The following is a 13,499-nucleotide window of genomic DNA, read 5'->3' as shown; positions in this document are numbered from 1 at the left end:
ACTTGTTATGGCCGTTAGTCTACCCTAACACATCTACTATTAGGAAGGCAGCATTCCAAATGGGCAAAGTCACTTAAGCAAGACTCAGTGCTTGTTAAAAATCAGTATTTTTATAAAAAATAGCATTTTTGCTTTTCCTTGCTAAAAATATATTACACATTCATTAGAAAAACAAACAAAATGAAGAAAATTCTAAGCATTAATAATTCTAATGGCCTACTGTTAACATTGTTATGTAGCTTTCCCGCCTTTTATTTCTCTTTAGATTGACAGATACAGAGATGTGGGAAGTAAATGATTGACATGTAGATAACAGTAATCATACACATATTGTATAAATCCTCTTTTTCAGTTGACAACATACTATGTACATATCCCTAAGTCTTTATACTTCCTCTACCTCAAGATTTTTTAAGACTGTAGAATAATCTGTTATCTATCTATACAGCCATATTTAACCATTCTTCTGAGAAAAGGGAACAATATGTACAAGTGCATAGAACCCTAAAGCTACTTAGTACATGTGGATCAATGGCATCAGTGTGGCACAGGGTTCCAAGTTAGAGAAAGAACTGTATCAGAGCACTTGGACAAAAGTTGAAAGACCTTATATGCCATTGTAAGGAGTCTGGATTTTATCCTGATGGCAACTGAAGAGCTTTACACAGGGCATAGTATGATCTTTACTGTTTCAAAAAGATCACATGAGAAACAGAATAGAGAATGAATTTATGGAAAGGAGAATAAAATCATTTAAATAAAATTAAAAAAGAAAAGGAGAATACATGTGCAAAGACAATTACAGTAAGAAGGTGTACTACAGAAACAATGGAATTGGGGCAGAAAGGAGGAATTTGAGACATGTAAAGGAAGTAGAATCAACGGGATTTGGTCACCAAACTGATCTGGGGCAAAAGAGAAGTTTCTGGTTTGAAGTGACTGAGAAGACATTGATGTTATTATATGATGAGGGAATAAATGAATACATATCAGCACCTACCACTCTGTCTGGAACACAATAAGCTGCCAATCAAGAAAACAACTAGTAATAATAGTAGTGACTATAATAGCAATAAAGGTAGTAATTTCATTATTTACAGATAAAGTGACAGGGGAGATGATGAGACACTTTTTAAAATGTTTACTAGAAAGTGTTTGGCCACGCTGGTGTGACTCAGTGGTTGAGTATTGACCCATAAACCAGGAGGTCAAGGTTCAATTTCCAGTCAGGGCACATGCCCAGATTAGGGGCTGAGTCCCTGGTAGGGGCATGCAGGAGACAGCAGATCAATGATTCTCTCTCATCACTGATGTTTCTATTTCTCTCTCCCTCTCCCTTCCTCCCTGAAATCAATTAAAATATATATTTTTTAAAAGAGAGGAAATGTTTGTTAGACACTTAGATGGATTATCTGATAAGTAGTTGGATATATGAATCTGTAGCCAAAATATTGGGCTAGGTATGGGTTTACTAATAAGAACCACAATTTATAAGCAGCACTGAATCTCCTGGATGAGATTAACTTGGTCTGGGCCTCTTCATACAGTAATTTAAAAAGTCAGATCAAAGTATTCTTCATTTGAGAACTTGTTTCTGCATTGCTCATTCTACTAATGAAAGGACAAAAATATATCATCTTCTTGCCCAAACCACGAGAATCATGAGCTGGAAAAGAAGGTGTGGTGTCCCAATCCGGCACCAAGGCTAGAGCCCTCCCCCTGCCACCAGCAGGACTAGTGCCATCCAGCTGGAAGCCATGCTCTGCTCTCTGTGCTGGCCTCATCTCTTTCCACAACAGTGAGAGTATTAGAACCAAACCAGGCCCAGATTTACATTTTTTAAATTAATAAAAATTCACAGTAAAAATCTTCTTTATCATTTTATTCAAACAAATGACTGAACTTTTCTTGCTTTATAAATTTTCAGTAGGTGATTAATCGATTACTCATACTTTATAATTTCAAAGACAGGCCTGCAGAAACAAAGGTATTTGCTTCTTGATGATGCCCATGAATACAAACAAATTAGTATTTAGACAGTAGAATGAAACGACCCAAAAAGGCAATGGAAGTAAAAAGATTAGAGGGAGAGAAACTCTCTCCTCCCTCTCATTAAGCTTTCTTACTCCTCTTTCAGATTGTCTGAACATTTCACAATTGACTTTCCAGGATTATTCTCCTTAGAACAACACTAAATAAAATGAGAGGAAAGGAAAGACAAGCTCCAGGAGCAGGAGCAGAAGCGGTTTGTAACTCGGGTCATTTCTGAGATGAGGACCAGATGCTTTTGAAGGGGCCATGAAAAGCATTTTAGTTCTACCTTCTCAGTTTACTTATTAGGGAACTGAGACCTAAAGAAGTGAGGTTATGTACCCCAAACCACACAGGTACTAAACTACAATCCTGGGAGTGGAAAGGAGTTCTGATTCTGAAGATGGGGCATTTTTCATTTGTGCGTAAGCTGAGGAACTCCAAGTGTCTGCCCACAACAATACTGTGGTCTACTGGGTGAGGCAAGATACATTCACATTCAGAAAATTTAAAAATACTTCAATTAAAAAAACAAGCCCTGGCCAGTGTGGCTCAGTTGGTGCTATTACAAATTTTCCTTATGTTATCTTGTGTGGTTTTTTAAAATATTTTTATTGATTTTAGAGAGAGAGAATGGGAGAGGCAGAGAGAGAAGCATCGCCCCATACATGGAGAGGTCGCCTGTTTGATTCCAGGTCAGAGCACATGCCGGTGTTGTAGGCTCAATCCCTAGTAGGGGGCATGAGGAGGTAGCCAATGGATGCTTCTCTCTGTGTTCAAGGGCTAGTGTGAGTATTTCCGGCAGGATCATTACCAGGTCTGCCATGGAAGCAATGGGATTTGAGCTGACCCTGAAGAAGATTGGAATTTCCAGGGACAGAAATAAGGAGGAAAGAGATCGGGCAGAGGCAATGGCATAGGTACAAACAGGAAGGCTAGGAGAGTGCATGGCCATTCCTGGAGCAACTGAGATGGACTGGATGAAACCATTCTTATAGTAAAAATGAGAAAGATCTAATTTATACTGAGAAGGACATTGAATGTCAGGATCTAGAGTTACCTGTGACATATCCATTGAAAGTTTCTAAGCCAGGAAAGAAATCTAATGAAATTTAGTATTTTAGAATGACTCATGCCCCAGTGCAGTGTTTAAAGGAAGGTGATTTGGAGCAGTGGGCAGAATAGAGACAGGGAAATGTTTTTGTTTTTGTTTTTCAAAAATGAAACATTAATGAATAAGTAAAATCAATTAAAAGATTCAGATACTAAGACAAGTGTGATAAGGTGCCTTTCTGGAACACATCGACAGCAATATGAGTAGAAACATATTCTTATGTATATGCAAGTTTACTCTTTAAACCTTTTACTGGTTTTACTACGCTATTATTTATTGTAATTTTGTCACTTGGTGAATTCAGATTCAGGAGCCTAAATGCTGAATAGATAAACACCTCTGTATTATTCCAAGAACTTTGGTCTCTTATTAATGACTGTATAATTAGAGGCACTAAATTTGAATAGAAAACAACAACATGAAACTGCTCACCACCACTTCATACCCATTAGGATGGCTATTCTCAAAACAATAGAAAATAAAACACATTGGTGAGGATGTGGAGAAATTGGAACCTTTATGATTTGCTGGTGGGAATGTAAAATGGTTCAGTTGCTGTGAAAAACAGTACGGTGGTCCCTCAAAAGATTAAACATAGAATTACAATCTGGTCCAGCAATTCCACTTCTGGGTTTATAAACAAAATAACTGAAAGCAGGATTTGTTGTTGTTGTTGTTGTTGTTGTTGTTGTTGTTGTTGTTGTTAATCCTCACCCAAGGATATTTTTTCCATTAACTTTTTTTTAAATACATTTTATTGGTTTTTTACAGAGAGGAAGAGAGAGTTAGAAACACAGATGAGAGCCGAAACCGGTTTGGCTCAGTGGATAGAGCGTCAGCCTGCGGACTGAAAAGTCCCAGGTTCGATTCCGGTCAAGGGCATGTACCTTGGTTGCGGGCACATCCCCAGTAGGAGATGTGCAGGAGGCAGCTGATCAATGTTTCTCTCTCATCGATGTTTCTAACTATCTCTCTCCCTTCCTCTCTGTAAAAAATCAATAAAATATATTTTTTTAAAAAAGAAAGAAAAGAAACACATATGAGAGGGAAACATCAATCAGCTGCCTCCTGCACACCCCCCACTGGGGATGTGTCCACAACCAACATACATGCCCCTGACCGGATCGAACCCAGAACCCTTGAGTCCACAGGCCAACGCTCTATCCAATGAGCCAAACTGGTCAGGGCTTTCCATTGACTTTTTAGAGAGAGTGGAAGGGGGGAGGCAGAGAGAGAGGAAGAGAGAGAATGAGAGAGAGACATCAATGTGAAAAAGACACATCAATTGGTTGCCTCCTGCAGGTACCCTGATCTGGGCCAGGGATTGAACCTGCAACCCAGGTATGTGCCCTTGACTGGGAATCAAATCCAAGAGCTTTCAGTGCACAGGCTGGCCTATGTTCTAACCATGGAGCAATATGGGCCAGTAGGAAAGCAGTCTCTTGAATAGATATTTGGATACCCATCTTCATAGCAGTATTATTCACAATAGCCAAAAGGTGAAAGCAACCCAAGTGTCCATTGACAGATGAATGGATAAATAAAATGTGGCTTGTACATACAACGGAATATTGATCAGTCTTGAAAAGGAAACTCTGACACATGCGAAAACATGGATGAATCTTGGACATTACGCAAAATGAAATAAGCCAGTCACAAAAAGACAACTACTGCATTTTGCCACTTATGTGAGGTCCTTAGAGTAGTCAAATTCATGGAGACAAAAGTAGAATGGTAGTTGCCAGAAGCTGGGAGAAGGAGAGAATGAGGACTTCTTTGGTGGGTATAGAGTTTCACTTTAAAGATAAAAACGTTCTGGAAAGGAATGATGATGATGGCTGCCCAACAATGTGAATATTTAATGGCATTGAACTGCATACTTAAAAATGGTTAAATTGGTAAATGTTACGTTACCACAATTTGGGGGGAAATCTGCTCACCAGAATAAGACTACCTTCCAAAATGCTCTCGTTTTTATTAAAATCTTCAATCCTATGAAAGAAAAGTTGCTAGTGCTTCTGAGGACCAGATGTGCGCAATCTCGGTGGATGGGAGAAGACAATGAAGGAAGAGCATCCCAGAAGTGCCCTGGCTGGCGAAGAAGTAGAGAGCCTGGGCAATTTCAAAGCGGTGACCTTTTGGTGCTGATGACAGACAATGATGCACACACGCTCCCTGCCAGTCACCAACGAGCCCGCTTCACCAGAGTCACCTCCAAAGGGCGAAATCTAGAGACAAATTCTGTTTGAAGCAAACACATCCATACTTCTCCCCCTCAGTAGAAAACTGCCAGGTTCTCTACAGAGGTGCAGCCAGGACACTCCCCACAGGAAGATAAAGTGCTGCCACCGATAACACATCTTTGCCTGTGGTGTCTCCAGGGCCACTGGAAAGTGAAGGAGAGGATCTCATTACTCATCCAAGCCCGAATGGGCGTGTGCCATCCCACCTGCAGTTTAACCAAGAGCTGACAAGATGTTAAAAACAAAGGAGAAAAAAGGCAAAAGTAACTCATCCAAAATCCTGTTTTATTACTTTTTTAGGGATAAGTACTTTTCTACATTCATTTAAAACAGCGGTTCTCAACCTGTGGGTCGCATAGTTGTAACCACGTGGTTTTAGTTAGCCCCTCTATGTTTTAGTTTCTTTTGCGTTACTAGGAATTCCCAAGTTAGAGACAACATCTGGAATGACAGCATTACTGCCATGGGCTTTCCCCATTTAGCAAAGCAGACGGTGGTGCTCCTCTCTCAGGTCTGGTCCCCACTACCTAGACCAGTGATGGCGAACCTGTGACACACATGTCAGAGGTGACACGCGAACTCATTTTGTTGGTTGATTTTTCTTTGTTAAATGGCATTTAAATATATAAAATAAATATCAAAAATGTAAGTCTTTGTTTTACTATGGTTGCAAATATCAAAAATTTTCTATATGTGACACGGCACCAGAGTTAAGTTACGGTTTTTCAAACTGCTGACACGCCGAGCTCAAAAGGTTCGCCATCACTGCCCTAGACTCTAGTGCCCTCACCAGGCATGGTTCCTTGTGCTGGGCTCAGTTCAGCTCATATATTCTGGCAAAGCAGAGCAAAAAGAAAGAAATCAAGTCCATCCTCTAGATCAGTGGTTCTCAACCTGTGGGTCGCGACCCCTTTGGCGGTCGAACGACCCTTTCACAGGGGCCGCCTAAGACCATCCTGCATATCAGATATTTACATTACGATTTATAACAGTATCAGCATTACAGTTCTGAAGTAGCAACGGAAATAATTTTATGGTTGGGTCACAACATGAGGAACTGTATTTAAAGGGCCAGAAGGTTGAGAACCACTGCTCTAGATTCTCTGGGCCCGGCATTTCCTCCGAAATCTGACTACCAGCTCTGGAATCATGTGACACTCAGAGCTGTTTTCTTACAGGTCCCAGCACACTGGGGCAGATATCAAGGCCAGGGTCTTGGGCTTTAGAGGGGAAACCTGAAATGGAGACGAAGAGCAGGTTACCATCGCTGTCCTTATGGATCAGGCAAAGCATCTATCAGGAATAGAGAGATCATCCACATTCACTGTCTGGGGATCTAAGACTTCCATTTTCTGACATATTTTTTTAAATATATTTTATTTATTTTTTACAGAGAGGAAGGGAGAGGGATAGAGAGTTAGAAACATCGATGAGAGAGAAACATCGATCAGCTGCCTCCTGCACACTCCCTACTGGGTATGTGCTCGCAACCAAGGTACATGGCCTGTGGACTCAAGGGTACATGCCCTGGGACCCTTGAGTCCACAGGCTGATGCTCTATCCACTCAGCCAAACCGGTTAGGGCCATGTTCTGACATATTTAGACAGACAGCTGAATCCCAAGGGGTCAAGAGAAGGGCTAGTTAGTGTGATGATGAACGGCAATCCTACACTTTGTTCTCTCGCAAACTAAGATCCACTCATATAACCTCTCACAGGGAAATATGAAAGGCAAACACCTGAGTTAGGAACTGAAAGAACTACCTCCCATATACCATCCAAGTGGTGAAATGAAATCTCATCTCTTTGTAAAACAAGACACAAATGTTACTAGGTCCTACTGGGGTGAACCAAGGTTAGGACGTAGTTTCCAAGGAAACTATTTGCCATAGAAAACATATCCTGGTTCTCTTTTTAAAAAATAATAATAATAGTAATAACATCAATTACCACTTACACATGTCTCTCAAGGATTCCTGGATGGCAGTCTATATTGGGGGAAATTGTTTTGTATCAATGGGATCTATGCCCAACCTCACCAAAATGTCTTCTATTTTATCTACTTCAATCTGTATGGGCCATTTGGGGATGGAGAACCAGGAGGCAAACTGCAGAAACAAGCCTGCCTCACATGCACTAAACAAAACGAAAACACAAGCTCTCTCTCAGTAAGACTTATGTCTGTAGTCTGTAAATTCTCAAATAATCCAGCTTTAGATTTAAAAGTATGACAGGATATACGTATCACTACTCAGTTGTTCAAGTATTATAAAGTGACCGATATTTGGGCAGGTAGCTAGGACATAAGTCATTCATAATGTTACTTTATTGTTCAGTTATTTTATGATAACATAAGAGCACAACGCCACAAGTACATGCACAAATTTAGAGCATTCGTATATGAATAGAAAACTGTCCACCACAGCCATTCTGTTATTTAAAAATAAGAACATTAAAAGTTTCTTTTCTTTTGAAAATTCTGAGTAGAGCATGTCACACTATAATTATTGCTAACAAATTGCATGAGTCAGTAAGATCCCTAAATTTTTACCTTCTGTTTCCATTATACACTTCCACTGAGTATAGCAATCAATGAATCCTCCCACTATTACTCATTATATACTTTTTGTTTTCATTATCACTTATTGTTAAGGCTAATCAAAATACCCACTCAATCAGAGCTATCTATAGAGATCATTTTTTTCGTGTCATTTGAGCATATCTAAAACAACCAAACAAAAACACCAAGTATTGCAAAGTACTAAGGGCAGATGAGAGTTTGAGGATCTTTGGACATCTAACCAGTTCATATATTTTCACCAAAATTTTAAAAATCAGGTTTTAAAAGATACAACGTTTATAATTGAGAAAAAAATAACAGGGGAAAAAAGGGGGCATTGAAGAAAAAGATTTCCTGGACAATGAATAGATTACATTTGACAAGGGCATTAACCCGTCCAATCACGTCTTTAGCTCTCATTTGCTATAAATACACAGGCCAGCAGGAACACAGCTCATTGTTTTGACCCTCCATGCTGTGTAAGCTTCCCAGTCTTACCTAGTACATTAAGACATATGGAAAAGCACTCCTGGATTCATAGGATTTATAGATCTCCCACAATGGATGAGAACTATCCCCGGGTGCTTGTCAAACAGTCTAATTCAGATACTTACGTTCTCCTTTTAAAATGTTTTTATTTTAAGGGGTTGTTTTCCCAAATGATCGATCTGGGTTTCATATTTTAAACATAAGTATTAAAAAAAATACAGTTCCTCTCCTCAACAGAAAGAAGTGTTTTAAATATAGTATAAGCTTTTTAAAGTAATATTTATACAGTTTAAAGAGAGCAGTCACAAACACTTGGGAAATTAAATTTACATGTGTATTTATGAAATATAACCAGTCAAGCTGCATCTGTTCCTATTGCTTCTTCCTTAACATCACTTTTATTAAAAATAATTTTCTTTAATGCTGGCTGGGAAATCCCTACAGCATTTTTCTCATTTTCATAACACCATCAGGTCAGCACTTTTGATTAAATAGTTTTTGGGGATATTAGAAAAAGCAGTGCTATGTATCATAAATATTTGATAAACATGTTTACATTATCAATACACTCAATATTATAAGATATACCAAATATTTAGATTGCCTTATAAAAACATAATTGATATACAAATCTTGCATAGCCCAATTATAGATGTTATTCAACATTAGTATTTTTACTTCTTTTTGGAAATGAGCTTCTGTCTAGTATAACAGCAATGCTTTGAAAACTAAAAACACAGCACTTCAAACAATGATTTGAGTAATAGAAACTTAATTGAACAGTAAGTTATTTTGCAGGATGATGCATATAAAACCTAGAAACATTTCTTAGCTTGTTCAGTGAATAGCAAAAAAATAAAAAACCAAAGGCTGGCAGGAATTTAAATAACTGTAAAGTAAATGTTATTTACACAAACTTCAACTATAAAGCAAACAAGCTATGCAATTCTGTATTGTCTTCTAAAATATACTAAATAGTTTCTGTTTCAAAAGATCCACCCCCCCCCCCTCTTTTTTTCAGAGAAGAGCTTCTTTTTTACAGACACTATTTAGCTTAGAAAGTGGGAAGAAAAAAAAACTCGGGGAAGATTTCTATGAACTGAATGCTAAAGCTAATCTGTTGCATGTGTGGTTTCTACACTAGTGAGCAACTTGTAGGGAACAACACTGCAGCTGACTGCACAAGAGCTGGAAACTGTTCCCCTGGGCATGAGATCACAGGATGACTTTGCCCAACATCGTGGCTCAGGCAGGAACAAACCGTCACGCCCCCAGGGCAGCCTCATGTTGTTAGATAAGAACCCTCTGCCCCATCACTGTCCTTGAAATCCTGTGCACACGGGAGCAGCTGGGCCAGGACAAATCAGCCCTTATTCTCTCTGTATATGCCCTCCACACATACCACTTGTTTGTGTTCCTTTGCCTGCTAGGTTCTGAATGACACTGTTAACTGTGACCACACAGCTGGATGAATTTACAAGTTTTCACACACTTTTAAACCCAACATTTCGAGTATGGATTTACTGAGTTTACATGATATACAATAGCTTACACTATTTACTTTTATCTTATAATGTTACAATAACTACTATGGCCATAAAAATTCAAGAGAAACTTTTAGCATGATTTCAGTTAGTCCTTAGCCATATCTATGAGTTGATGTTTCAAGCAATATCCTACTTTAAAGTACATAACGCTAAAATCAACAAACATACACAATAATTACACAAACCTAGAGCAGTGACCTCATGATTTCCTAATCTACTCAATTACCAGTTCATTTAAACACACACACGCGCGCGTGCACACACACACACACACACACACACACACCTGCTACGTAGCATGCCACAACTTAGAACTGTGTTTCATTTGACTGGCAGATAAAAGGGCAAAATTCCCTTCAGTGATGCTTTTTCGCCTTAGAAGCACACAAACAGGATAGTATTTCTCCAGACAACATGATCTTTCCATTTCCAAACATCCTCTAGACACTTAAAGAACTTTACCCCTGAAGCCTGACACGTATTTCCAGTAAAAAGGCAAACAAACCAACACTGTTGCTAACCTAGTAAGACCCTCAACCCTCAGCATCATCACCAACTATAATCCCCTTCACATTAACTTCCCACCACGAACAGTAAATGATTCACAGCTCATATGGCTTGGGGTAAAGGCAAAATCCTTTCTGTACTACATACAACAAAACATCAAAATCGGACAATGGCATGGCTTCAAAAATGTTTGTTTCAGATTCCATAACAGAATAACATATGCTGCGGTACAAGGATGTGGAGCTTTTGTGTTTCCTAATAAGAAACTCCCAGCAGAGCATTTCCCATGTTTTACAGTGACATCTACCAGCCAGACCCAGGGAATCCCAACATAAACTCAGCTTCCTTCAGCACCACCGTCTGAGAACAGCTTCTGTCCACACAGTGGTGCAATCCTAACAGGTCTGTGGCACCCAACACGCGCTGTTAAGGTAAGGAAACGGTGGGTGAGCAATACCCTTTCCCGTCTTTAAAACCAAATCATTAGACATTAATTAACTGCAGGATAGAAGCACCACAAATGCCAACCAGAAATTTAAATATTTGCCCATCCCAGGTACAAAAATGTGAAGGAACTGGCACACTTTGCATGGCGCAGGCAGACTGACCATGGCTTAATGCTGAGTTTTGTAAAAAGTCAATGAACCCAACCATCCCTTAGACAGACACAGAAAGACCCGGGAGAAAGCTATTATGCGTGTTAGACTGTGTGATGTGTAATCGTGTAAAATTTTTTAGAAGAAGCCCTGTTATGTTTTAGTGATGATGTGATCATCGGGAAATCATACAGATATATAGAACCTAGAAATTACTTTATAAATGCAATGCTACCTCAGAAATGTAATTACATTATCAGCTAATTTCTCACACCTGATCATATTAAGGAGCCCTGGAAAGAACACTTCCTGGTGGCCTCAAAAGGTCTGGGACATAGTCTACGAAACTTCCAAAATTCTTCAGGGCCTACACGTGTAGCTCCATAATTACATTCATCTGTTCTGATTCACTCAAGTGCCAAAATATACTCCAAACCAAAATATTGTGAAAACAAAAATGCTTGAAATGCTTTCAGAAAAAAAAAAATCCAACTTTTATTATACTTCTCACCTACACACATTCAAAAGATACAGACTATCTGTTGGACACTGCGTTCACGACAAGCTGCCACGTCTACAGGAATCTCAGGGCGCTGTCCTTTCCTTGCGGGGCTCTCCGCAGACACACGCCCCTGCCTGCCCCTCAGGACTCCAAGGGAAGGCCAGGTGTTAAGATCTATTGGACTCACCCTTCCTCCCTCAAAGGAAACGCACCACAAAGGCAGCCCACGAGCAGCAGTTCCTAACCAAAGCCAAGTTCAATACTGCACTCAGGAGAAAGCAGAGTCCTTTCCATTCTGCTTGGTGAAGGAAACCAAGGGCTTGAAAAGTTTCAGGTGGCCCCAACCGAGGACCAAACTTGGGACTTCCCCCCAAAGGCAAAGCCTAGAAAACAGGAAACCGGAGAAGGGGCTGCCTGAGGTTCGCTTCGATAAGTCTGCAGCCCCGAAACTGAACTTGCCAGACCGCCTCTGCTTCGCAGCCGTCGAACCCCGGGAGTGCGCCCGCCGCGCCCCGCTCGCCCGCCAACCTCCCCGCGAGGCCCGGCCGGAGCACGCCCCGGGGGCGCAGGACTTACCGCACCGCTTGCACAGCACCCTGCTGACCTCCTTCTTGAGGTTCCGGCCGGTCTCCAGCGGCGGGAACGACGCTCGGAAGGCGGCCGGCGGCCGGCTGCTGCTGTTGGCGTCGGGCTCCATGAAGAAGATGTACCTGCCGTCCTCCTTGAGCCTCCCGCAGGCGGGGAAGGCGGGGTGGCCCCAGGCGCCCAGGCGCAGGGTGAGCAGCGAGTCCTTCTTCAAGCCCCCGGCTTTCACTGCCCAGACCTGGTGCACCTTCACCAGATACGGCGCCTCGGCCCCCGGGTCTCCGCCGCCGGGCGCCGGGGCGGTGGGCCAGGCGGGCGCGGTCCCGTTGGCGGTGGTCCGCGCGTCCTGGGCGGGCGGCCCCCGCGCTCCCCGGCCGGCGGCTGGCGGCGGACGCTCGCCGCCCCACGCCCCTGCCTCGCCCGCCGCCGCCTGCCTGTCGAGTGCCCCCTGCTGCCGCCGCGGCGAGTGCACCTTTCCCTCGATCACCACCGCGGCGCGCCGAGCCAGCTCCTGCACCGAGCCCACGCTGGGCGGGGACCAGTCGCACCCCGAGGCCCCCGCGGGAGCCGCCTCGCCGCCGGCGGCCGCCCCCGGCGCCAGGGCCGCGGTCCGCAGCAGCAGCAGCAGCAGCAGAAGCGGCGGCGGCGGCGAGCGGGTGGCGGGGCCTGGGCGCGGGGCCCAAGGGCCAGCACCCCCGGCGCGGTGCGGGGCGCGTCGCCATCTCATGGTGTGAGGTGCGTGCGGGCTCCGGGCTGTCGGTTCGGATGGTGCCTGGCTCTCTCCCGCTGCCTCCCTTTTGCTCTCTCCTCCCGCCCTTGCCCTCCTCCTCTTATTTATTTATTGGGGGGTGGGGGTGCAGGAGAGTTGTTTATGGGAGCTGGAGGAGGAGGAGGAGGAGGGAAGGCGGAGGAGGTGGGTGGCACCGCAGAAAGGCGAAGAGGAAGAAGGGCAAAAAATAAAAAGACAAATCAAAATAAAGCAAAATAGAAAGAAAGAAAAAAAAAGCCGCTGCCACCGCCTGGGTTGCTGGGAGTGACAGGTCCTCCCCGCGCCGCCGCCGCCGCCGCCGCGCCCGAGCCCGAGCCCTGCTGTCGGGGCTGCTGTCACCGGAGGACGACGTGGAGGTGGAGGCGCCGCTCGGCGGGCACCAGTCCTTTGTGTGAAGTGATGCGGCGGCGGCGGCTGAGGCTGCGAGCGAGCGGCCGGAGCGCGCGAGGGAGAGCGCCCGGGAGGCGGAGTTGCGTGCCGGGGAGCCGCCAGCCGCTGTACCTGCGCGGCCGGCGCGCCCCGCGCCCGCCGTCCCCCTGCCGCGGCCGGAGCCGGG

At 43.3% G+C, this 13,499-nt stretch overlaps 1 protein-coding gene across 1 annotated transcript in view; it reads right to left on the bottom strand.

Annotated features, from left to right (window-relative positions):
- The window catches only part of NRG1 (neuregulin 1), a 1,003,358-nt gene extending 990,330 nt beyond the window's left edge, over nt 1-13,028 (bottom strand). The window contains exon 1 of the mRNA XM_081083057.1: nt 12,166-13,028. Coding sequence (XP_080939183.1) covers nt 12,166-12,901 — 736 coding nt within the window. The 5' untranslated portion in view covers nt 12,902-13,028. The remainder of the gene's footprint in view (nt 1-12,165) is intronic.
- Between the last annotated feature and the right edge of the window lie 471 nt (nt 13,029-13,499).

The sequence above is a fragment of the Myotis nattereri genome (genome assembly GCF_964212035.1).
Source record: "Myotis nattereri genome assembly, chromosome: 2".
Taxonomy (NCBI): Eukaryota; Metazoa; Chordata; class Mammalia; order Chiroptera; family Vespertilionidae; genus Myotis; species Myotis nattereri.
The sequence above is the reverse complement of the archived record's forward strand: the minus strand, read 5'-3'. Positions and strand labels throughout refer to the sequence as shown.